This window comes from Lissotriton helveticus, chromosome 3_1 (assembly GCF_964261635.1).
Source record: "Lissotriton helveticus chromosome 3_1, aLisHel1.1, whole genome shotgun sequence".
NCBI classification, from domain to species: domain Eukaryota; kingdom Metazoa; phylum Chordata; class Amphibia; order Caudata; family Salamandridae; genus Lissotriton; species Lissotriton helveticus.
The window spans coordinates 1,108,545,160-1,108,571,484 of NC_136061.1; the positions used below are offsets into that span (position 1 = coordinate 1,108,545,160).

The 26,325-nt window shown below is 43.7% G+C and overlaps 1 protein-coding gene across 1 annotated transcript in view; it reads left to right on the top strand.

Annotated features, from left to right (window-relative positions):
- The window catches only part of ACVR1 (activin A receptor type 1), a 325,334-nt gene that overhangs the window by 154,005 nt on the left and 145,004 nt on the right, over positions 1-26,325 (top strand). Inside the window, exon 7 of the mRNA XM_078681708.1 lies at positions 10,680-10,779. Coding sequence (XP_078537834.1) covers positions 10,680-10,779 — 100 coding nt within the window. The remainder of the gene's footprint in view (positions 1-10,679; positions 10,780-26,325) is intronic.

Sequence of the window (26,325 nt, forward strand, 5' to 3'; positions counted from 1 at the left end):
ATTTAATAGTTTTGGAGATATTAGGCTCCAAATATATATGTATAATCTGGATAATTGGGTTCGAGGGATTCTCGTGAGAGTCCTTCATACCCAATAAAAAAAAATGTAAAAGCCTTCTGATTGGCCCAGGGGGCTTAATATTTTTAAAGGTTGATGGGCAGCGCACATGCGCTGTCTGCAAGACATGTTGTTTCTCCTCTATTGGCTTTTTGGCATGCCCATGAATGAATTGCCATTTTTAGGTTGTTGTGCTATTTGGAAATACGGAGACTTTTATTGGTGCATTGGGTCGGATTCTCCCGCCTTTGCACGCTTGGTGTCACGCCCAGAAGATTTTACTCATTGTTTGCTTGCGTTGGCTGTCCCAATATGTCCACGGTTCATCCCGGTCATCCTGATCTGCCTTTTTATTTTGTAGTCTATCAACATTGTTTTAGGCTTTCAGTGCTCGGTTCGGCACCAGCAAAGTAGAAATTCCTGTCCGGTAGCAGTTGTTATGCCAATAGCCCCCAACTCAAAAAAAGTCTAGACCTATTACATTTCTAATGCTTGTTACCCTTGTGTCGCCTTGCTCCTGCTGGCGCAAGGCTCTGATTGACTGCCTGCAACTTGAGGTTAAATGTTGTAGGCACCCATTACAGGACTTGGATACTTATCCTCTGTTCAGTTAAAAAAAAAAAAGTGTGTGTGTGCTTTTTTTTTTTTTTTACAGCTTCCCACCCCCTTCCAGGGCCATACGTGGGACTCGTGGACCCATTCACCAGGGACAAGTATACTTTAATGGAGAGGTGGTGCAGCCCCTCTACTCTACCACTGAGGCTTAAAAGGCCCCGGGAACCCTATACCCCCAGGGCCAAAAAATATATTATGAGAGGAGTGGGGTTGTGCGACACCTCCCCTACCACCCCCAAAACATTTATATTAGGGGAGGGGGGAATCACACCTTTCCCTGTCCAAATGGGCTGGGTCACAGAGTAATTATAGGAGAAGGGGGCACACATTTCCCCTACAGAGCCTTAAGGGGCTTCGGGGGATCCCCTTTCCCAGGGTCGCTCTTTCACTGTGTCCTTGGGAGTTGGCTTTACGTATGGTAATGAAAGATTACTTTACATTAAAATAAATCCCCTAGATATTCCCTGAAAAGCCAAACGTTAAAGCGACACTATAGTTAGATGAAGAGGTCTGTTAGAAGATGCCATGTTATAACGGTTGTATGATGGTAAAACACATGCCTAAACCATGCAGCCCTAAAAACCCCGACCCCCCTCCCTAGTCCCGAAACCTAGCTCCACCCCAATAAACTAACCCCTGCACCCCCGAAGACCAAGCCCCAGCCCCATTTACCTCACCATGTCCTCTCCCTAATGTTCCTCTTCCTGCCTTCCCCTTCTGCTCAGCAACTAGACAGCGCATTGCCTTACCACGCACATGCGTTGTTAAGGAGTATGCATGGTTAAGGCAAGCGTGGGAAGGCTTGCTGGGAAACTGAATGCATGGCTAAGCCAGCGTTGTGAAGCCCGTTCCACTCGTTTTAAATGTACAAAACCACTGAAATTCACCAGTTAGTGATCTCGAGTAACTAGCTATAACTCTTGCCCTAAGGTAACTATAACTCGCGCCGTCTCCATGAAATGCAAAATTATCCCACATATTACATCACTCATGACCTCTTCCATAAGATCACTGATATCACTGCAACATTTGCAATGAAATTATTGAAAAGAAAAATGCATATAGCGGGGGCGCTAGTTATAGTATAGGTACCTTAAGGCACCAGTTATTGTTATTTGAGTTAACTGGTTAATTTGAGTGGCTTTGCACATTTACAATGGCATGATTTAACTGAGACAGTGATAGCAAATATCTAATCTGCCTGAATTTTGTTGGACCACTCTTTTACCTATCTAAGTTTGTTTTCTCAAATTATTTATCAAATTTGTTGGAGAGAGGACAAATTCGTGATGATGCAGAATGACCATTTTCCATTTTAGGTTCATACATAATTTTGCTTTGGTCTACAGTAGAACTTGTTGGAGTGGAATTAAACTGAACCGGACATGAAGTTAAACATGTTTTATATAGTGCAAACTTGACCCAAAGGTATTGGGTATCAGAGCGCTTTACATGAGCACAGGGACATTTAGTGATTTGCCCAGAATCACAGGATGTTGCGCATCAATGCCAATACTCTAAACCGGTTCCCCAGATTTGAGATGGACCGCCCTAGCCGTTCACACCCTCTCCCAATCTTTTGTTTATTTTAATTATTTAATCTTGTTTGTTTACAAATTCAGATCTGCTGACTGTCCAAAGGTCAACTATTTTAAGTCCAGAAATTCAAAATTGAGTTAGTGGACAGTTAAAATGTGATTGCCATTCTGACCAAAAACTGTACTGGTCTCAGGTTTTTTCTCAGAGCAGGACATTGACTGACCACATCTCACTACAAGATAAATAGCCTGGAAAGGATGTGGTTGGTAATGCAGGAACAAGTGGAGGTTACTCTGACCCCATAGAGGATGAAGGGTGATTCAGGGTGTATAGTCTGAGTAAAAGCTTGCGTCCCTATGCGCTTTGTTGGCTATTTGGAATTGACCTGACCCATTTCTAAGATGAAATGATCCATTACTTGACCATGAAATAGTAGATCTACAGGGACACTTTTGGAAAGTGCCATACCAAAGGCTGTGCAGCAGATTTGGTGTTGGCAAAATGGCTGGTGACAGAGCATTGACTTGGCCCTCTGCTGAACTCGGAACTTAATGCACATCGCTCAGGACAGATGCAGTATGTTCAGGGGTCGCAGTGCGCGTCACAGCGTGTGTCTGAAATCTTTACCCTGCACCCATTGCTTCTTGCTGTGGGCTGCAGATTCAAGTGCCCAGGAGCTGAACCGTCTGCATGGCAGAAGGCCACCTCTTGTGGCCATAGCCTGCATTGTGCTGTCTCTGGCTGTGCTTGTTGTGATTGGGGTACAAGGGCTCAATTAAACGTTTTGTCAGTTATACACCGCCAGAGGCTGTGTACAGTTAGTTGTAGAAGCACAGATACTAAGCACAGGGGTGGTGGCTGAGCCCTTAGAGCACAGTTGAAATGCCATTCACAGTGTGTTTTGTGTGCCTGGTGGCTGAGCACAAGGTTTAGTTTGCCCTCCTGTAGTTGGTTGGAGGCAATGCGCATTTGGTTTGAAGGGCCACGGGCAGTGAGTGCAAGTGGTGATGTCAAACCATTCCAGAGCTCTGCACGCTGGTCATTGGCCACACTGTGCCTTTGGAGTTCGCAGCTGGCTTCTGAAAAATGGAAGACTCTGTAAAAAGGGGGAACTGTATAATCTTGTGTGTGAAAATGCCCACCAATGTTGTCTAAACCTGGCCCTCAGTGAATCCAGAACACATTGTAAGTAGGACAGATCCTAAGCTAGAACAGATTCTAGCTGTAGCTTCACTATAAGTTCAGCACTCTTTCAAAACAGTGGCCAAGGAAACACTGATGGGAGGTAGGCCCATCTCTGATCTCTTTTTCCAGAGCCAGGAAATTGGACTCTAGGGGCAATAGCGTTTACATCGCATGCGGTTACAACGCAGTCATTACAGTGACCGCAAACTATTATTTCTCAAGTCGTTTCAACGACTTTCTGTAGGGGATGCGCTAAACTAAGGAATAGTATAATTTACTATTCAAACACCTTCCCTACTGTTGCACACACTGGAGTTGGAATAGTAAATTATACTATTCATAAATCCAGTGCGCTCCCTACAGCAAGTTGTTGAAAAGACTTGCGATGTAATGGTTTGCGTTGTAACAACGCTGTTGTTCTAACGACTGCGTTGTAATCGCATGCGATGTAACATCCTATATTCGAACTCTAGATCTATTCTTTTGGTTAACCATGCTAGAAGGATGTCCTCTTTATTGAGGCTGTTCTCGATGATCTCATCAAGACCTATCCCACCTGTGTGGGATCTAGGTGCTGTGAGTTCTACCCGTGGAGTCAGGGGCACAGAGACCCTGACCTCACTATTTAGCGTGAGAGGTTGGGGGTGGTTCTCCACATCACTACCATCATTATCTCCCGAGTTGGGATCTCCCCCTTCAGAAGGGTGGTCCCATGCATATTCTGCCAACAGCTCCTGGAGCTTGGCCTTAAAGGAATGGGTCCCCATGTAAATATTTTTAAGTCTATGCAGGGACGGTAGCTCCCTCGTCTCTAGATTAATGTAGGGGGTGAAGTCGAGCTCCTCAACCCTGTCCTGTGTACCAGTCCCTATTTCACTAATAGTGGGGATTTATTTTTTTAGAGAGGCCGAAAACTTCTAAAATTCTTTTACCCCTAACTACAGAAAGTTTTACATTTCCAAAAATACTAAAAGGGACTTACCCAAAGCTTTGAACAATTTAAAAAAATTGACAATTTAAAATCTGAATTTAAAGACAATTTAGGAGTCTTGTCATATGATCAGGTGTTATCTAATTAATCCAACAGATACAAAGTCATGGACCCCGCCGCTGATCCACCAATGTAGGAAGCTGGCTCTGTATATACTATACCAAAAAGAGGTATAGTGTGCACAGATCCAGTGAGTCCCCAGAGTTATGACAGAAGTTAAAGTAGATAATCTCTTATTCTCAATTTATTTGTATCTGGGCTGAGCAGTTTGGCTTATCAGAGGGTAGTGTGAATGCATTTGGTGCACATACTCATACAAGGCAGGAACACACATTCAATGTTACTGACTCTGCCAATGATTGTAGAAAAATATTACTTTTGTTACCTTTATTTCTAGGAAGCAAGTTGAACTCAGTTACAGGTAAGTAGACTTTTATGGAGTACTTTCAGTTACTGGTAATAGGTTTTGTATAGTAGCAAGTAATAATTTGCATGTGCATAAAATGCTTTTCAATACAAAATTAGGTACTTTGAATGCAGGATCACACTTGGTACAATAGAGTGTAGACCAATGCAATTCTACGGGAAAAAGACTGGTGAGTAAATACAGGTAAGTAAGTGGTTTTGGTCAATGCTGGGCCAGGGTCTAACCAAGGTAGATTCTGCACCAGTAGCGGCACTGGGGCGGCCGAGTGCAGAGGTCACTTGGCCCAATGTTATCCTATGGAGGCCGGGGGCCCCTCTAAGAGGCACCGGTTACAGTTAAGTACCTGCGGTTGAGGAACACAGGCCCTGGAGGTTAAGATCAGCCCTGGAGGGGACACCAAAGAGCTCAGAGACTGCACCATCAGTGCCATAGGGGCAGCCGTGTACAGAGTTCAAAGGAGGTGTCGGGAAGGGGTGCCCCATTGAACCAATGGAGATCCTTGGTTGGGGAAAACAGCTGGAAGCTCGGTTCCGGAGGCTGGCTAAAGGAATCCCATTACTGGAGTGGTAAGTTGGATAGTGGGGGTGATGGTGGAACACTGTCAGCTGGACACACCAAGGCCAGGGGGCTGCTTGTGCCGGGGTGTCAGGTTTTTTCACCAGATCCGGTTGTGGTCAGGTGGGACCTTTCAGGTTGAGGCTGCAGGTGTCTTGGGTGAGGCCAGGAGAGGTCGTCTAACACAGGATCCTAGGTCGGGATCGCCGGGGAGACTCCACTGGGTCAGTGGGCCACCCGTGGGCATTGGGTGCAAAGTGGTGCAAGTGTTGCATAGCCGCCTGGATCCATACTCCTTGTGATGGTATCTTGGCTGAACAAATCCGGTGTCCATGAGAGACGAGTCTTTCTCGAAGACAGCACAGGCCCACCAGGGCTCTTAGAGGTTGCTGGCTGTGGGCCAAGCCAGTTTGTTGGAAACCGGTCGCTGGCGGGGGAGACATGCATGTAGGGCTGGGGCCAAGTCAGTTGTCGTCTTCTCCACTGCTGCACAGCTCTTCAGTCCTTCTTAGGTTGTCAAATCTGAGGAACAAGGTTCAAGGGCCCCCTTAAATACTACATTTAAGGATGTTACTAAGTTTGGGGGCAGTCGCCAATGGCTACGGTTTTTTAGGGTGACTACACCTTTTGGATGCCCCCTCCTTCTGGGGAGAGGGGAACATCCTTGTTCCTATTGGGCCTAATTCTCCAACTCAAGATGGAGGATTTCTAAGAGGGGGGCTAACCTCCACTCCTGGCGACCCTAGGGTTGTGCCAGGCTAAGGTGGACTCTATTCTGCTTACTCACTTTCCTGCCTGTTCTGCTGCCGAAAGTGGTGTCTGGCAGGGGGAGGCGGGCATCTCCACTAGCTGGACCTGCCCAAATCAGCACATCCATGGTGAGAGCCTTTGAGGCTCACTGCCAAGTGTTGTTGTTCCTATCTGGGGAGGTGTGAAGCACCTTCATCCAGAGCAGGCTTTGTTTCTGACCTCCAAGAGCACAAAGGCTCTCACCCCATGAGGTCAGAAACCTGTCTGGGGGTAGCTCGGTGGCGGGGAACAGTCAGCCAGTACAGAAGAAGTTGGGAGTTTTTCAGAATGCATCTCTAAGATGGCCCCTGAGTGCATTTTATAATAAGTCCAACACTTTCATCAGTGTGGGTTTATTATGTTGAGACGTGTGGTACCAAACATCTCATTTTTTCAGTAAAGCCATCATGGAGCTGTGGAGTTTGTGTTGACTAACTCACAGCCCATGTACTGAAAATAGCTTCACTGCACTTACAATGCCTGTGAATGGCACAGACACTGTAGGGGCGTAGTACTCATGCAGCTATGTCCACACCTGGGGTAGGGTGCACCCTGCCTTGGGGCTACAAGACCTGCTAGAGGAGTGACTTATCCATGCCACGGGCAGTGTTGGTGGGCATGGCACACAGGGATGTGTGCTATGTCGACTATTCAGTTTGATGTGCACCAAAACATCCAGCCTGCAATGGCAGCATGTGGGTGTTAAGGCGAGGGGTCTCTGAGGGTGGCATAATACATGCTGCAGCCCTCAGAGGCACTCTCTGGTCACAAGGGCTTTGGTACCAGGGGTACCTTTTATAAGGGACTTGCATGTGGCTCAGAGGTGTGCCATTTGTGGAAACAAAGGTACAGTTTTGGGAAAGAGAAGGGGGATGGGAGCACACTGCTTCACCTCCCAGCACAGTTCACCCCTTTGCATCCTGGTAAATGCAGTTCAATTTAAATGCTTACTTGAAATGTTGCAGAGTGTTTCACCAAAGTTGGTGGAGGTTAGTGCTGTTAACCTCTAGATACATGTGTTTCTGGATTTTATCCTTCATCAGTCGAGAGAAAACGAAATTCATCTGGGGTTTGCTGAGAAAGCTGCCACAATCCTCTCAGGTCTCTGTACCTCTCCCGGGCGCACAGGTGCATCTCCAAGAGCTCGTTAGCTCAGTGGCTCAAGGGAGCCTTTTTAAAAAGAAGGGGGATGGGAGCACACTGCTTCACCTCCCAACACAGTTCACTGTGTTGGGAGGTGAAGCAGTGTGCTCCCATCCCCCTTCTGGTTAAACAGTTTTGGGAAATATCACAGGCCCTGGGAACCGGATTGGCAGGGGCCCAGGGCACACTTAGTCAAGTTAGCATCAGTTATCTGGCAAAATGTTAAGGTGTAACCATACAAAAAAGGCTCTTTCCTAAACTCCCTGTACCCCTTACCGCTGCACGCTCCATCCGATATGTCACAAAACTGCCCCAAGACCGTTCAAAACCAATTCTGTTTGATACGATCGCTGCATTATTACGACTAGACAAGCTACTGAAAAAACATATTTTGGACTCCGTCCTAGCTTCCTTGTAAAACAATCACAGGATTAAATTACATGGAAACACTGTTTTGGGAATTGCAGGCTCACTAAGGTATAAATATAAAAGGAGCCCTGGGCACATTTCTAAACCCCATAACATTCTCTACATTGGATGCATGTCATGACCTTCCAGACATAGTATTTTACAATTTCTTGAAAGAGTGCCATCCGGAAATTGCCTTAAGCTCACACCCCCGAACTCCACAGCCTATTGAGTAATTTGAGGAGGCAGGACATACTGCATCACGCCTACATAAACTATTAGAGCCTCACACGAAATCCTAACTTAAAGGAATAATAAAGCAATGGCAACCTTTCATACCACCCTCACAGTCATCCTGCTTCCTGGACTCAGCATGGAGTCGAATTTGGCAGCCACCCTTTATGGCAAATATCACCCCAATGCTGGCCTAGACCATATTGTCGTCTATACACAAGACCTATTAGACACCGTCCAGACTTTACAAACTAGGTCTCACTGCAGCAGACAATTGCTGGTGGTGTGGGGAAGGGAAGGGATCCCTTAAGTACGTTTCTCACCTGTAAATTGGTCCATCCCTTTTGGGCCAGACTACAACGCCTGGTTGAAGACCTCTTCAAGATACCACTTAATATTGACTTCTTAACGGTAGTCCTAGGAATCACGACCAACCCACTCCACTTACTACTTCCAGAAATGGATATGCTTATTGTTGGATCTGATGCTCTCGCTGGGAGCAAAGGCGATTCTATCAGAGTGGAAATTGACACCTGAGATCCCCTTTAATAAATGGTGGAATATGCTGTGCTCTAGCAGAAGTGCTGACACCATAATGTACAAACAACTGCACAACACAAACAGGGTACGGTGACTATGGGTCTCTTTTGATAGGTACTTCCAGAAATCCAGGTCATTATAATGGGCGTAACACCAAACCGATCTTATAAAGAAGTCTGTAATCCTCTGGTGCAGTGATCCTCAAAGTACGGCCAGAAGGCTGCATGTTGCCCCCTGGTCAACAACACTGGACTGCTGTTTACTTGACTCAGTGCTATGATTAAAACATTTGTAAAATAAACAGGCATGCCTATATTTAAACGTTAATTGAAGTTAAAGAAAGGTTGTCTTGCGCTGCTTAACTTTAGGAACACCTTATTTGTACATACATATTGCAACAAAAGTGTAAAAATATAATAAGGTATCTTCATAAATCAAAAAGTGTATTTCATTAACATGCAGAAGTGTATTACCGTAGCACATCAGATTATATGTGCATTGAGAATTATTTTCTTTTTAAGTGCTAGTTTTCAAACATAAAGTAAGAACCATTCATTCTCCCCCCTCCACCCTGAAAACAATGCCAGTAGTGAGGCAAGTCAGTTGTTATACGCACTCTTTGAGTGACCTGGGTGCTTATTGTACATGAACATTATAGTTTATTAAATTCAACAAAGGAAAATAATTTGTACAGTGCTGATCCTAAGGTAATGCATTTTGAGGTTCTCTTTAATACGATAATGAAGAAAAAGAGGGAAAGTGGAATAGAACAATTGCCTGGGATCACACAATTTGGTAAAATGGGGAAAACAGGATTAATCCCAGATAAACCGGTTTCACATTTTGCAATTCAGCCACTAGATGTATGCTTTGCTTCCCCTACATCCACCACACTGCCACAACCCCCCATGCCCGCCCCCTAAAAAACACCCCCTTCATAACCGCCACCGTGCTAACATCATTGCTGCCCTCGGTCTCACTCCAAACAAAACTTTGTGGCCCCTACGAAAATGTTTGCGAGTGTCAATGCAGTCTGGCGGATAAGGTTACCCCAAACCTGCTGACCCAGTCAAACAACACTAGATATCGCCCTTTACTCTCATCGCCCCCACTTACTCTCTTCCCACTCTTTGTTCCCACACTCTGCGACTCCTTATTTTCTCCTTTTCTTTTCTCTTTTTTCTTTCTTTTATCTAGCAAAGTGCTTCTCTGTAAGAAGAGTTGCTCTGCCATTTCCCTCGGGAGGGGGTCCCTTCTAATTATCTTTTTATGTCATTATTGCTAATACACTTCCCATACGCTTGTATTCTTCCGTCCTTGAGATACAGTTTTTCAGTATGCACTAGAATCTTAGGTCTTACAAATATTACCCCTCAATCGTTCTTAGACATTTGATATTATTTTAACATGATGTGCACACGTTTTTGTTTTATTCAAAACTCCAATAAAATTGGTTTAAATCAAAAGATGTGAATTTGACAATTTTTCCCATTTTCACATCAAAAGATGCTTCTTAAAATCCACATTTTTTACAGCATTCACTTTTCATTTATTCAGCTGCAATTTTAGAATTGCTGTAAATAGTCAATGCATATGTGGGTTCGTACACATTGACCTATATAAAAATTCTGACCATCTTTTAAGCATAATAATTACCCAAAGAAGGCATATTTTTAATTACTACATTAAAAAAATATATTTTACAGAAAGAACGACCTATTCGCATTTTACTGTGTCTGATATGAAATGCAATCGTTCACCTCCTGCTGTCTCCTCATGCTCCTACGGCGAACACTAACCCCTTTGTAGTTTCCTTGGTGTGGTAGAATCAGCTGTTCCAACAGCATGAAAACCCAGCTGTGAGAGTCTGGTGCATGTTTTACAAGTCCTATTTGAAAATTTCTGGATTCTTTCTTCTACATCTACTGCTCGGTTTGATCATTCCTCCAAGCTCACTAACCTTGGACGAATGAGTTAATTTGATGTCCTGCAGTTTGATCAATACTGTAGGGATGTTATTATTCACATAGGCTAAATTAGCAATACTGTTAGCATATTATCTGTATATTTTTCAATTGTATTTTCTTGAAGTGCACTAAAACATTTGTAGTTTGAAATGCGTCTTACACTGTAAACCTTTTAATATTCAAAAAGATTTGTGTACTCCCCAACTTGAGGTATTTGTTTTCTATGCAGGATTTATTGGATCATTCCTGTACTTCAGGCAGCGGTTCTGGTCTTCCTTTCCTGGTGCAAAGAACTGTAGCTCGCCAGATCACACTATCAGAATGCGTAGGTCAGTATTCCCCATTTGAAAACACATTTTGCTACGTTCACATATGCACATACCATTTTCTCTTTTCTTTTAACTTTTTTTTAAATATAATATCTGAAACAAGTAAACTGAAAAGTTGATTAAGCGATGGTGACTTTGTCTGGCTAGTACAACTATCTTAAGTATTGGCTTATGGTCGGTGATATCTATGTATCTACCTATCTATCTATCTCTGTTTCTTATTGTTTCCCTTTAAATAAGCCAGTAGATCTTGCATTTCTAATGTATAGGTGCTCTTCAAAGCCCAGTGCTGTTGTAATATGCAGTGCACCACAAGTAATTTTGTGGAAAGGTATTAAAACGTAAATCTACAAAGAGCCAGTACAATCACTGTGCTACACCACATCGGGCTGCTGCTGCACATTTTATTCTTTTTAATCCAACAGTGAAGTCTCTTAGAACTATGCATGTTCATTAGTTATCTTTATTGGATCATTTTTGGCTTTCTATTGAGTTTGAGGGAAAACTCAAATTTTATTTGAAGTTGCTTATTGAAGTGAAAATCTGCCTGGATCTTAAGAGCAAACACTTCCCTCCCTATGCACTGAATAAGTCTCAACTTCCTGCCTACCAGAGCATTAATGGGGTTAAATTTATGTCACCAAATCCTACCTTTTGCACTTATCTCCTGAGGGTGTAACTGTCGGAAAGTCCTGAGATATGGGGAGCGTTTGAATAAGCGTTTGAATACTTGAGATGACCGGCCAAGCCTCTCAGCGAAAAACATAACCATGACGGTGACCATGTTAAAGTCTACAGCGAGACACCTTTCCAAGTGTATCTAGCTTTGAGACGTTTTAGCTGTAGCGTACGCGCTTGGACAACTGAAAATCTTTGACCTCCAGTTAGGTTTCTAATTGTAAAAGTAAAACTTTCTGTAGTACCTATCTTCAGTCTACAAACAATGTGCACTGAGGTGTAGGCCACACCATTTCTCATTTAATAGCATAAAAATGTTTGTTCTAGTCATTTTTTGTGTGGTGGTTTTGTTTTCTTTATAAAAGTTTTTTATCATTTTGTGACATTTGTCTTATTACTGGTTTGCCTTTCAGACTCACTTCGTTTGGGGTTTGTAATTTCTTAACATTATTTTTTGTCTGACTTATTTTTATAGATATACCAAATGAATTTTCTATCAGGATGGCTTTGCTGCTGTTCTGAGCTATGATAAAAGAGCCAGAGATTTCTCATAGAAGCCAATTTACCTCTGTCGATCAGGTTTTAGGCTTTGAGGTAGCTCAGTCACAGGTCACATACTTTCCTCCAATGTTGTACACTTCATCACCTATATCCCACAACTGATTTGATGTGCACCGTGAATGGTATGTGTTGGGGACAACTGGCTTCCTATAGGATGCCACTTCCAACTGATTCGTATCTTACTGCTCTCCCATCAGAGATACTTGTCTTTCTCCGACTAAGGTGCTTGTGTTCTGTTAATTCCTTTGTGTATTTGTGTTTTGTTTTATTTGTGTGTTTTTTAAATTTATTTTTTGTGTGGTGATATTGAAGATGGGCCTTGCTGGTGCTGTTGGTCTACATGCATGAAAGACCTAGCGTGGTTGCATCTCTGCCTCAGCAGTGAATCACAGAAAGAAGTTACACATAAGTAATTTGAATAAGCCCTGAGAGCAGCAATTTGTACTGTGCATTCCAAACACCTGGGTCACTTGCAGATCCCATTGGCTGTGTTGCTTATGGCCTCTTAAATGGGGGCTTAATGATTTCACAGGTTGGTTGAATAAGATTCTGTGCAAAATCACAATTTATTTATCAATTTTGTATGCTCGTTTGCTGCCTCAATTTTAATACCTGAAGCTCAGTTGCCCCCCAGATAGTATTTTTCGAAAAATACCCTTTCTGGGACATTTGGAAGATAGGTTCTTGATTTGAAGCTTCTGGTTAGCCCGTACCTTTGTAGCAACTGAGTGTCCTCTATTGCTAAGCCTTCAGAATGGGGCCAAACTACCTTACCAGTATTAACTGTTCCATACAGGTTCTCCCTCGTGGACAAAGTATATTTCTGTGACTAATTTTGAAATAATGTAGACCTGCTCTGTGTGGCTAATTTGAGCTTAGGCGATTTTGAAAAATATCTTATGAACTATTAAATAAGAATTGGAAGTAGCATCTCTTTATGTTTAGTCAAGGCACCTGGTTTCATGTGGAGGCTATGCATTGGAGGTTAACAAATAGTTTATTTAGCCGAATGAATTTAACACATGTTATATTAACATAGGCATATATGTGCAATGATAATGTTTGTCCTTTATTCAATCACTTAGAAAGGAACGCTCTTTCTTAAAGAAAATCATCTTGAATTCTGCTTGTATAGCTGACAAGGACATCGTATAAGGGGTGGAATCGCTAACAATTCGTAGTGTAAACTGTTCTTTAGCTACTGATACTAGGAAATGGCCCTGGTCTTACCAGCGGCGGCAGGCTCAGGTTAGCGCAGTAGGTCGGAGCAGGGCGCGGCAGGGAGGGAAGCAAACGTGCAACAGAATAGGTATTATTATTGTTTTTTAATTATACCTATTCCGTTGTCTTCCCCTCTCCCCTCACCCCCCTCTGCCGTGCCCTGCCTCACTGTGCTTACCTAAACCGGCCGCCGCTGAAACAGCCTCTTCATAACCCAGCGCAATGGAGAATTAATCTTGCATTATTCATTTAGAATGAAGAGTTCTATGTTCTTAACTGATTCATGTTGCTGATTAGAAAAAGCCTGGAACTGATTTAGAAAGTTGGTCTCTTGGCACAAAACCATCCAGGTGACTGAAAGGATCAAGCTCATGACTACGGTTACAGTGTTTGCACATGCCGTGAATGGGAGTGCACTATATACCACATAAAACACCACACTGTCCTATACCAAACCCCACATATAACAAGCATTGAAAATGCAATAGGTCTCGCAGCATTAGAGTTAGTGCTTTTAGAATTGTTTATGGGTTTTTTTTGTAAATCTTTAGCATTTTTGTTTCCTGTAGCCAATGCTAAAGAATTTCAAAAAAAAAAAGCCATAAACATTTCTAAAAGCTCTGAAATGCAGTCTGAAATGCTGGATATATATTCAGTACAGATACACTATATTGTTAATGAAGACATAGGATATAATATGTTGTACTGTATACACACAATTAGATGGGAACGTGCTGTGTGTGTCAGCGATTGAAAGAGACTGCACTCAGAGTTGCTGTGCGCATCAGCGAAAAGATTGCAGAGTAGACACGCAATACTTGTACTAAAGTGTTGTGCGATTGTACTGTAGGCACGCAATTTAAAATCCAGCTAAACGCGTCAGCAGAGTTGCTGTGCGCATCAGCGAGTGAACTGTAAACTAGACACGCAGTTTTAAAATCAAGATGTGCGTATCAGCGAAAAGATTGCAGGGTAGACGACCAAATACTTGTACAAAAGTGCTCTGCGTGTCAGCGAAAGAACGTAAAAGTCTGCACTGGGCACTGCTGTGCGAGTCTGCAAGAAAGCATGGAGCTGCTGTGCGTATCAGTGAGTAAACTGTAAAGTAGGCACGCAATTTAAAATCCAACTGTGCGCGTCAGCGCCGCGGAGTTGCTGTGTGCATCAGCGAGTGAACTGTAACTTATACACACAATTTTAAAATCAAGCTGTGCGTATCAGCGAAAGGATTGCAGGGTAGACATGCAAATACTTGCACAAATGTGCTGTGCGTGCCAGCGAATGAGCATTAAAGTGCACACAGCGTCGCTGTGCGCGTGAGCGATAGAGCATGGAGCTGCTGTGTACATAAAATGGACACAAAGCTGGTGTGCACGTTAGTATTGGCACAAAGCTGTTGTACACGCTGTTGTCCGTCTGTAAAGGCTGCTGGGTGTGTCAGCCAAGGAGAATGAAGCTGGTTTGCGCGTCAAGGTTTCTAGGTGCGCAATCAAAGAGCAACGTCGGGTCAATGCGTTGCACGTTGCGTTCCAATGACGAATTTCTGGAATGCCACAGTTATATGGAGAAGTCCTAAAGTTCACAGAGGAAAGCACAGTGCCAGCACGAGGACGGGCAGTCACGAGCAGGTAGTTAAAGAAATAACATGGAACCACCCGGACAGCGGTAAAGTTAACAAGTGAAAGCGGGATGTAAGTAGGGGGGAGGAGAAGTCTCGGCAGGCAGGATGACTCAGGGGAGGGGGCGGAGCGGGGCAGAGCGGCATGTGGGTGTGAAGAAGCCGGGCCTTTGAAGTGAAGCTAAGCTTCACTTCAAAGGTGTCGGAGGAATGCGGGCGGCTGTGCACGCGCTTTTAAGCTCAATGCACATGCGCATTGAGCTTAAAAGTCACGGGCACTGCAAGGAATCGCCACGATTCCTTGCAAGTTGGATAAAGAGTGGATAAGCCCCCATAGTCTCGCAAGCTCTATGCGCATGCGCATCGACAGGCGAGACCTAAAAAGCACCATAAGAAGGAGAAATGATCTTCTTCCTAGAGGATAAGGTCCTGCTTCTCGGACTGTTTGATGTCCTGATGCCATTCCCAGAAGCTGGCCTCTCTTCACCCTGAGAGCAAATCCATAAACTAAACTGCAAAACATACATCTGGAATTCTCTGCTCAATCTGCTGACCATGCGCAGATTGAGACCCTCTGTATGGCTATGTTGGATATCTTCAGGACGGGTCTGGCACTTTTTGGGACACTTCAAAAGTACAGAGCTGTTCTTTGGTCTTGGCAGCTCTGGTGTCTCTGAGACCAATGTCTACTGATTTGACAAATGTACAACCTCCAGACTTGGTGCCTAGAGAGAAAACCCAGACCACAGCACTTTCGCCAGCCTATCCATCTTCATTGGGGCCTCTGCCGTGGTAGCTGGTCACAATGCAGATTTCTAAGCATTCATAATCACTGCTGTCTTAATAAACAGACGGGCAAAAGGGGAAGTCAGAGCTTGCTTAGATATCAACCTCCTTCTTGGGCCCAGAAATTGTTTTGTTGGAGTTGTTGCTGGATGTGATTCTTACACCATAAATATGGCAGTTAGGGATTATGGTTTCATAAAAGATAATGACTCAAAAGCTGACAATCTACTGCCTCCTTTAGCTTGACTTAAAAAATGCTAGTGGCCTCAACACCTCGCCGCAAGGGGACAGCTGTTACCCCTCTGACTGAGAAAGTGTCCTCATTTTTTTTCACATAATAATTAAGGTTTGAGTCCTTAGAACTGTCCTTAACCTCCGTGGAGCCAAATGCATAAACTTTTATGGAAATCTTGCTGTCTTGCCTTAGCAGCTGCAGAGTGCTTACTTCCGTTTAACTTGGCACCAGTGGAACCAGTCATTGCTTCTTTGGGAATGTCCTTCTCAGGTCCAGCAGTAGACAGATATTTTCCAGATGCAGTAGTTTTGTTTTCATAACTCAAAGTTCTTGTCCTTACACCCACCAACTTTACTTCTTCGGCCGGGTATTTTTGGCTTCAAACAGTCTCACTCTCCTTACATGGAAAAGCAAATGCCTACCAGGCTGCTATGTCCTCTCCTTGTAGGAATTGGCCAAACTGACAATAATCCTACCGAAATATGTGAAGTAATTTTCTGATTTGGTCTTTAATGACTTAAATGCTTCATGGGCACAGCCCGCACTACATTCGGTTGCCCGGATTTGTTCAATTGGCTATGCAGGAGAGATCCATGGTACTTTGATGGTCCTACCTTGCAGTGGCAAAAGGAAGATTCCTCCTGGGAAAGCCAAGAATAGAAGGGCTACAGCCCCTTGTTTCCAGTTTAAGTCTTGACTGAGGATTCGGTCTTGCCTTACGTGGCATGACTCTTTCTGTAGGCGTGATTCCTCTTACGCAGAGCAAACAATGCGTGGTAAGCGGTTGCCCTCAAGAAAAGTTGCAAAGGAGGAAAAACCTTAAAGGGAAAAATCCTGCAGAGGAGGAAGATTATAAGTGCATAATTACCTAAAGACCGAGTTGAAGGATCAGTGATCAGTTGACTCGAAGAAAAAACTTGAGGAATGTCTTTGAATCCAAGAATAATACAAATATAAAGCGAAGAACCCAACTCAAAATGCTGTTGACTGAGTTGCACCTTTCCCTTAATCCAGCATTTTTTTTTAATGTGGAAGACGAAGGAAGTGCCATCTCTAGACGTACAGGACCCATCCTAGATTGGATAGCAACAATAGGAATCCACTGCACCTGTCATCTTGGATTGGGAATAATAATATAGTCCCGCTCCATCTCTTGATGTAAAACTATGTGATAGTAAAGGCAAGATGGAGCATTCCATAAGGTAAGTAACTGGTTTCCTGGAATCTTTCCCAAACACCTTTCTTTCCTAAGATGTTGCTTCCAAAGGTTTAGATTTTAAGGGGAAGATGTTGTGCAGATTTGCAAACCGAAGGACCATTGTGGCATTGGTGAGGCACAACGGCTCACTGGACTTGGCCTTACCAATGAGACAGTTGCATAAACACTACAGAAAACCTTGGGCTATTGTGTAGCTCCAGACAGCTGAACAAATGTACCTCTTCAAGGAATGGGTTGATCTAGGAGCTGCCCCCACTGGCAGCAGACCTATTGCCCATCATCTTCTGCTGGATCTGCTACCTCAAAATCACTTCAACCCTTTTACATCAATATATTGTGGTGCGTAGGCAAGAGTCTCCCATTTGTCTGCCAGTTGGGAGACAATTACAACATGGGTCGTCCAGTTGATCCACAAGGGGTACACCCTATTGTTCCTGTCCCTTCCTTCAGACTGTCTTTGTTTCTGCCACGGCACACTGTCTGGCAAACACTGCGATCTGTAGACAGAGGTCCTTGCCCTGCTTAGCAAGAGGTCTTAAAGGAGGTGTCTCTGGATGAAAGTGGCTCGAGATTCTATTCCCTTTACATCTTGGTCTTGAAATAGGGCAGAGGTTTCAGACCCATCCTGGATCTCTGCCTTCTGAACGTGTCCATTTTTTCATAGCTCAAGATGCTGTCTTTAGGTAGGTGTAGGTGGCATTAAATACAAGGGTTTGTCTATCCTCACTGGATCTTCGAGTCGCCTACTTCCATTTTCTAAATGGCCCCGATCACAGGTTTTATTTGTGGTTCACTGTTGGACCCCAATACTAGGATTCCCCGGTCTTGCCATTCGGGCTTACAACAGCATGTTATTCGCTCATGAAATTGTGGGCAGTTGTGATTGCTTCAATAAGATGTTTGGCAACCAATGTATTCCCATATTTGGATGTTTGGTTAGTGAATAGAGAATCTGCAGAGGTCTTCTGTATTCTGTCCCCTTGCTCACCTCTCTGAGGAGTATTCAGTGTTCAGAAAGTTGCCTGCAATTTGGGGTATTGGGCTATATATGGAAATTCAGGTAGCTATGGCGAAGAGCTTCATATACAGAGGCCCATATCTGTTGATGGTACACAGTTGATCTTCCCCACTTTGTGGTGGGATCTCTTCAATGACACGGATCAAAACTCATAATAGTTTCTGGGAGCATCCACGCCAGGAGCATACCTGAGGTGATAAGTATTCAGAAGACTCTGTGCTCATTGTGCAATCAAGAAGCACTTCTTTGGACTCTGAACTCTCCGCATGGCTGGTATTATTGTGACGTAGATAGTGCCTGTGGTTGCAGTCACCAAGAGCATTGTCCGTCTTGGGGAGCTTCGGTGAAGAAAGGTGATCATTTGGCTGCGGAGTCTCATATCAGAAGAAAGGTGTCAAACTTCTGTTTCTTCCTAAAGTTCTTTGTCACACCAAGTGTTAATAAAAGAGGGCCCGGCCAAGCATTATGAAATGCCTTTTCTATGATCCTGCCCCTTCCAGGAATTTCTGCCTGAGGTTCCCAGTTCAAGAGAAAGTTGATTCTTTCCCTGTGATTCCAAATACTGTTTAAATCCGATATAATGTAGGCATTAACTAACAATGTATCTTTTACACAGCTTTCACTCTTTTATTTTTCATCACCTTCATTGTTCATTTGTTTTAGTCATTGTCCCTGATTTTTAGTCCTTTCCGTCCTTTTGGATCTCTTTCAGGAAAGTATTTGCTTGCCTCTTTTCCCTTTCCTTATTTCGGGGAGAGTTTGGTTCCTTACTGATGTTCTGCATACATTTTCCTCTTCATTCAAGAGCTACAAGATTGCTAAGAAGGTTTGTTTGTTTACCCTTTGTAGCTTTTACCACTTCTAACTGGTATCCTCTTTAAGAAATATGAGACATATTCATGTGTTAAGTGGTACCTTATCTGCAGGGAGGATTCACACTTCCCTTGGGTATGAAAATAAGTGACCTTGATACACCTTTACCGTGCTCAGTCCTTGACGAGGTATGTCATCTGTTCTGCCATCCATAAAAGTAGACCACATTGGTCATGGATGCCTCGTTGCTGGGATTATACTCCCATATGGGCATCATTACCGCTTGAATAGCAGCCTCTGCCCATAAAGGTGTGGGTGACTGGCTGTTCCATGACAGCATTTCTCCATTCCATTTTAAGAACTTCAGTCTCTGTCACTCAACACGACCAGTCGTTACACCAGCATTTAGAAACGCGTGGGGTGTGGGGGAGTTAGGTCATGGAGAACATTTTAGAAGGTATTTCCCTGTGGCAGTGGTTGCAGTTTTCAAGGAATTATCCCAGTAGTGGCCCATCTGCTAAGTTCCCTCAATGTGGAAGCGGGCACTCTGCCACCCTGTTATTTTATGTTAAAATTACTTTTAAGGCGCACGAACACGTATTGATTTCTTGGCGCTGTTTCTAGGAATAACGGGAGCCCTGTTGATTTAATCGTATGCTTGGGTGAATAACTATGTCTTGAAGTCTTCTGAATCTCGAAAAGGTCTGTGCAGGATCTGATGTCCAGTGGAAGGGTGTTCCAGAATCTAAGAGCCAACACTGCGAACCAGCATCCTCCTTGTAGCTTTAGTTTGTAGGAGGGTGTGACCAAGAGGTTTATGTGGGCTAAACGCAGGTTGCGGGTTGGTATATGCCTTTCAATAAGGCTAGAGATAAATTTTGGGGTAGTGCCATGCAAGGGATTTAAAAATAATGCAACTGACTTTGAAGGCACAGCGTTGTGGTATGTGAAGCTAATCCAACTACCTCATGAGAGGGGAAACCTGTTGCCATCTGGGCTGCTGGAAGATCAGCCCAGCAGCCTGGTTCTGCACCAGTTGCAGTCTTTTGATTAGATATAGTGGTAAGCCGAAGTATAGGCAATTGGCATAGTCTATGTACAACACAACCATGGCTAGAATAACCTGTACCATGGCTTCCCTAGTCAAGAGTCTGCTGATTTTCCTTATCTTTCTTAGCTGAAAGAAGCAAGTAGAGATTACCGGTCCAATCTGAGTTTTCATATTAAGGTCACAGTTGGTTGTCACCCCAAGACTCTTGGCTGAGGGGGATGGAGTAGGGGGAGAACCCAGCTCAGCTGGCCAGAAGTGTGAGCTCCCCGTCTTCCAAATACCCCCTGTCAGAATAAGTTCGGTCTTGTCTGGGTTTAGTTTTAAGTGGTTGCTGTTCATCCAATTATTGACGTGCAGCATAGTGGCTTGGAATTCGGACACGTGGTCAGGTGTGTTCTCAATGTGAACAATAATTGTAGGTCATCTGAGTAGTTAAATGTGCACACCTTCCTTTCTTTCAAGGACTGGATCAGTGGGAGAAGGTATACGTTGAACAAGTGCGGGGATAGTGAGGAACCCTGAGGTACTCCACATGTTGTTCTCGTATTCGATGCAGTGAAATGGGATAAGTGTACCAACTGGGAGTGGTCTTCTAGGAACAACCTAATCCAGCTAAGAGTCGAGCCCTGTTGGCCTGCGTCCTTGACCTGGTCAACTAAGATACCATAATAGACCATGTCAAATGCTGCGGAAAGATCCAACGGCACCAGGGCAGAGGAAAGCCTTTGTTGGCTTCCTTCCAAAGTGTTTCCAGCACAGTCAGTATTACTGCTTATGTTAAGTGGGAAGGGCGAAACCCGGCTTGGTGGGAGTCAAGGTATTCAGACTGTTCAACAAAAGAACAAAGGCATTTAGCCAAATAGGATTCCAGTACCATGGCTAAGTAGGGGAGCAGAGAGATTGGACGGTAGTTGGTGAGAGTCTGGGCGTCGCCCCCTGTTTTTTTTTTTAGAAGGGGGACAATGATCGGTTTTTTGAAAGCTCTAGGCACACAGCCCTGTGTCAGTGACTTGTTCAGGAGAGAGAGGGCAGGCCTGGGGAGTACAGAGAAAACTTCTTTTAAAATGAGAGGCGGACAGCTGTCGGTGGGTGATCTAGGTTTTACTTTGGTCTGAAGGTCCAGAAATGCCTGACTGCTTATTGCTAGGAACTGATCAAGGGGACAGGGATGGTAGTACCTCGAGAGTGCAGCAGGTTTTTAATACTGGCTTTAATCATGGTAATTTTATTGATAAAGATGGTATTCAGGGAGTTGCAAAGTGGTTGAGAGGGTATTGGTTTTATTGTGACTGTCCGGATTGGACAGATCATTGACGATTGAGAATATGTCCTTTGATCTATTGGTGGAGCTCAGGATTTTTGAAGAACAATAGGTGGCCTTGGTTCTTAAAATGGATTTTGTGTAATCCTGGAGTTGAGCTAGATAAGTCTCTCTTTTATCAGGGGAGTAGTTGCGTCTCCATTTCCTTTCAGATTGGCGTAGGGCTAATTTTGGGGTTTTTAGAACAGAAGAGAACCATCTCTGAGCCTTATGGCACCTAGATGATCTTATTGTCCTGAGGGGGGGCATGTTCGTTGCTATTAGCTGTGAGGTTTTCCTCACTAAGTTGATAGATGGCTGGTTAGTTGGAACTGTGTTTGCCAGTGAGTTACAGAAAATGTTTCTGTTGATGCTATTCCAGTTCCTTGCCATGGACCTTCGTTAGCTGGAGGTTTAACCGTAGTTTTGTTTGTGATTGAGAACTTTATTAAGTATTGGTCAGACCATGTGCAAGGAGAGACTGTCAATGTAGACACTGTACGGTTGGCTGTCCAGACATGATCAAGTATGTGTCCCTCTCACTTGTAAGCCACAAGGTAGCATTACACCCCGAAGTGACACAAGTGACCTTTTCCAGATTGGGCTGCCCAAATCTTAATTTATTTTGCACTTGGAACAGGAAATAGCCTCTGTTCTGTGCCATTGACCTCTCTCTGAAAGGTTCCTGCAAGAGCATTTCAATTCATCTGGTATCCGAGCCTGTTGTAAGCATATATGTATTAATTCTACCACTGTCGAAGTCCTGAGGAATGTGCTGGAGGACTGAGCTCGGCTGATCCTTGCCACGCCAGATTGGGCAGTTAGAATCCGTTATGTAGATCAGTTTGCATTCTGCATACGGCCTTGTCTTCCCCTCCTGAATACTGTGGACCTGTTCTTTCCTGACAGCCAGACGGCTGGGTCCTCCAACACAGCCTGCTGCATCTACACATGTGGAGATTGAAAGGTCCCAGTTGGAGTCTTTTGGCTCCCTAGCTAAGTGGCAGACCATTTGGATAACAAAAAGGCTTCTATTAAAGCTGTTAATGCAGGTTGCTGGGACATATTTGTGCAGTGATGTGGGTCAGAAGGCTTGCACTTCTATAAATCGTGGCTTTCTGATGACCTGCACAGCTCAGTTTTTTGCGCAGTTTGATCAGGCAGTCTCAATAGTTAGGGGTTTCTTGGCTGCAGTGCTCCTTTCATGTGTCTCCCTGATCAGCCATCCGTGTTTAGATCGCCACTGATGGTCCTTTTTTTCTTAACCCCTTGCATGCTGATGACGGCCCCCAGCCTTCATGCACTACGGCGCTCGTGTGCTGATGACGGCTGTGGGCTGTCATAAACCCGCCCACTTGCGATTTTGCCGCACAGGCGCAGAATCGCGGCTGCATGGAAGGGTTAAAGGTTTGATTCAGTTATTTCCTCCCACTCAGTTTATTGTTCCCCAGTGTGTTTTGAATCATTCATGCTTAGTTACCCAGTTCAGCTTCTTATCCCGAAAATAGTTTTGTTGGGGACAATAAGCTCTGCGTGTAATGTTGGAGAACCTCAGGCTAGCTACCTGTATAGTTGGTCGTCTACAATTGCCCAGCATTCTTGCCCAAGGTATTTTTAGTCTTTCAAGTGGCCCAGTCTGTCACTCTTCAGATCTTTCTTCCCGCCTCTGTTTTACATCAAACCCTAGGAGCGGTTGCATAGGCTGGACTGAAGGCATGTGGTTTCCTTCTGTATAATACTAAACAGGATGATTGTTTCCGGTCCAGGGAAAACATGGCTTGGCAGTTCGGGCTGGACTATTCTCATGAGGGACAGGGTCAAAACTGATTTGCATAAGGCTGGTTCTGAACTGGGGTGGCGGAGTGAACTAAAGAATGATGATGGATTCAACCCAGATCTGCGACTGTAGGTGAGTGTCTGAAAAGTTTGTGCGCTCCAGACATCATCTCCTTGTGTTTGCTTCCTACTATATTGAACATGCAGAGCAGGACTTGAATTTTGCTAGAGCCACGTAAGCTTAGGTAGTGACCAGACACACAATCTCCCTTTGATTCTTTCTCTATATCAAGATCCTCTACTCCTTGGACAAGAAAGACACTCGAGGGCATTTGTTCTCATTCCACTAGGGCCCTAGAGGCTTCCACAGCTCTTCCAGAGGTGTCTCAGTTGACCACATCTGTCGAGTGGATTCATGGTCCTCCGCGTAAATTTGGCAAGTACTACTGTCCCATGTCTCGGGCATGCAGTGATGGGCACTTTGCCCATAATTGACGGGAAACATCATTTACAACGAAGGCATTACTACGCGTAACGTTTACAACGAGGCACTTACCACGTAAACGTCTTTCCCACGCGTATGCCTTCCACGATCGTCTTTACCACGAAAGAAACGTTCCGGTCAACAATCCTACGTTCTGTGTGTACGTAAAAAGAAAAGTCCTTTTTTTATTTTGATAGGTGTTTTCACACATAAATTAAATACGTGATAAGTAGTAAAGGGATGGGTGGAAATGGAAAAAAATAAAAAAGGGGGCTGGGGGGGTCTCCCCCCCCCCCCCAAAAAATCAAATTTAAAAAATTTAAAAAAGGGGGGCTGAGGGGGTCTCCCCCCCCCCAAACAAACAACAAAAAACATTAAGGAATCTACATTAAAAAACAATTAAAAAAGATAACTGAATGTGTAAATAAAACGTGTATTACTAATTAACAAATGATATTCTTTGACGAAATATTCAGCCATCTTGCTTGAGGGTCAGTGAAAGTGAAAAAAGACAAACAATGTCACTACTGAAGACCTATTTTTTTTTGCCTATCCGTTTCATTATGTTCAGTGTTTTTTGGGCATAATCGACGCTGGATGAATAACGTATTTATGCGTGGTAAAATGCTGCGTTCTATTATTCTGCGTGGTAAAGACTCTAGCGATGTAAAATTCGCGTGGTAAAGCCATGCGTTGTATTTGAAATCGTGGTAACATCATATATTCATAATTTACTTTGTTAACCTACACTATTCAGTCCCTCCTTCCTTGGAGGTAATGCTTTTGCATTCATAATGTGAAGAATCTGCAGAATAATGTATCCTTCGGTAACTATATTTCTTGTGGCTACATAACATGCCCGCAGATTCCTCCCTCCTCAACTATGAGTTAATGCTGTGACTACTAAGATCAAAAAGTATGGAAACATCGTATGTGCTGTAATTATGTGCGGTAATTGTAACTTTTGTGGATTTTTTATTGGTTCCACTCAGTGCACTTCGAGGCACAGGAAACTTATACGGAGCAGATGTAAGTGGGCAGGTTGGTGCATCCTACATGCTTATGTTATGTCTAGGAAGTGGAGGAGTGAATGAAGATGTGTGGTAATGTGTAGCGGTGCTGGAGAGAAATGTTCTTCAACCAGTCTAACACCTGTAAGGATGTTCACAACTTGAGGAATTTGAGGGAAGATGATGTATCCACCAGAAATATTGTTATTGAAGGTAGGTATCAACCTGCTGCATATTCTCACCTAGTTCTTTGGATTTGGAGAATCTTCAAAATAGAAGACTAAACTGCATATTCAAAACTCTCTAGATATCTCTGCCTCTGTAGATATCTTCACTTAATCAGTAAGCACATATACAATGTATGTTTGAAAGGGTTTGTTGATTTCTCAATACCCTCATTCTAACTGCATTTTCGCCGCTTACTCTCCTCTTCTACCATGCGTGGATAATTGCAGGAATGGAGAATATATGCTGTATATCCACGGATTGGTGATTAAATCAGGCACTTACTAGCTTTAGATGCTTATCGCATTAAAAAATGACAATACGACGGAAAGGATGCCATTCTGGATGTATTCAGCAATTTCTTGTTTTGTGTCCTCATTTGGGTTCTTTGAGTTTACAAATGCTCCATCTATAGTTTAGGCGAGTTGATCTAGTTAGTGTGTAAATGGGTATTTAAATGATTTTTTGAGACCAATATAGCTGCTACTTTGGAGTTGTCATATCTTTGTTACACTGGTATTTGCAAGGGATCGGGGTATCATTTTAGCAATATAATCCTGAGTTTCTGGTCCTGGGTCTTATTGTAAATGGGCATGATGCTGCGATTCATAAGGTACAAGTCCTTTGAATGGTGCAAGCCCCCTCAGGGTTGTGTGGTGTGTGCATCTTTCTGGTGGTAGGAACGTATGCACTAAATATAATGAAGACTAGTTGCCCCTTGAAATGCAAATCAAGATTTCTCAGATGATGATCGCCCATGTTTAAAAATACTCTTCTGTATCATGCCTGGATACATGTTGAGGATCATCATCATATATGTTTGGTTTGGATATTTTTTCCCTTTTTTTTCTGAAAGGTTTTATAGAACAAAAAAATCTTGCAAAGTATGGCCAATGAGCCAGAGACAAATAAAAAATTCCTGAGTGCACATTAGCAAGGATAAAAAACACGCTATACAGTTATTTCAAAACCAGTTTGAAAGACATTGCCATTATTTTACAAAGGTGGCACCCTTTAATCCATTGCTAAGCTGTTGTACCCCTTGTTATAGATCCATTTCCTTTGTTCAGTAGGGACATTTTCACTAATTCAAACTGTGTGCTCTGTCTTTCACTTTCTGGTGGGCTCTCCGGGTGGGCTCTACTGCTGTTCCTCACACACTGGGTCAAGCACAGAGCAAAGAAGTCTTTTAACGGAAGCTTTTTGAGCAAAATATAAATTTTCACCAGGAATTCATCAGAAAGTGAGTGACACTGCACACAGTGTCCGCCTACTCTCTTATACACAAATGAAGGTGCCTTGGGGTGAGATTCAACAGCAAGCACTGGGCATGAAAGTGCGGATGCAGTGTTCTTATTTCTAAAGTCACAGATATAGGGACCAATCAGAAATGACATTTGCTCATGTGGGTCAGTCAGGTGACCTACCAGGTCAGTTCAGTGGGACTGTGTACTACTATGACGGAAAGGCCAACCATTTTGGGGCTTTGAGTCATGCAGCACCTGATCCGATCATAAGACAGGTTTGCTAAAGACCCCTGGCTTGTGCTGT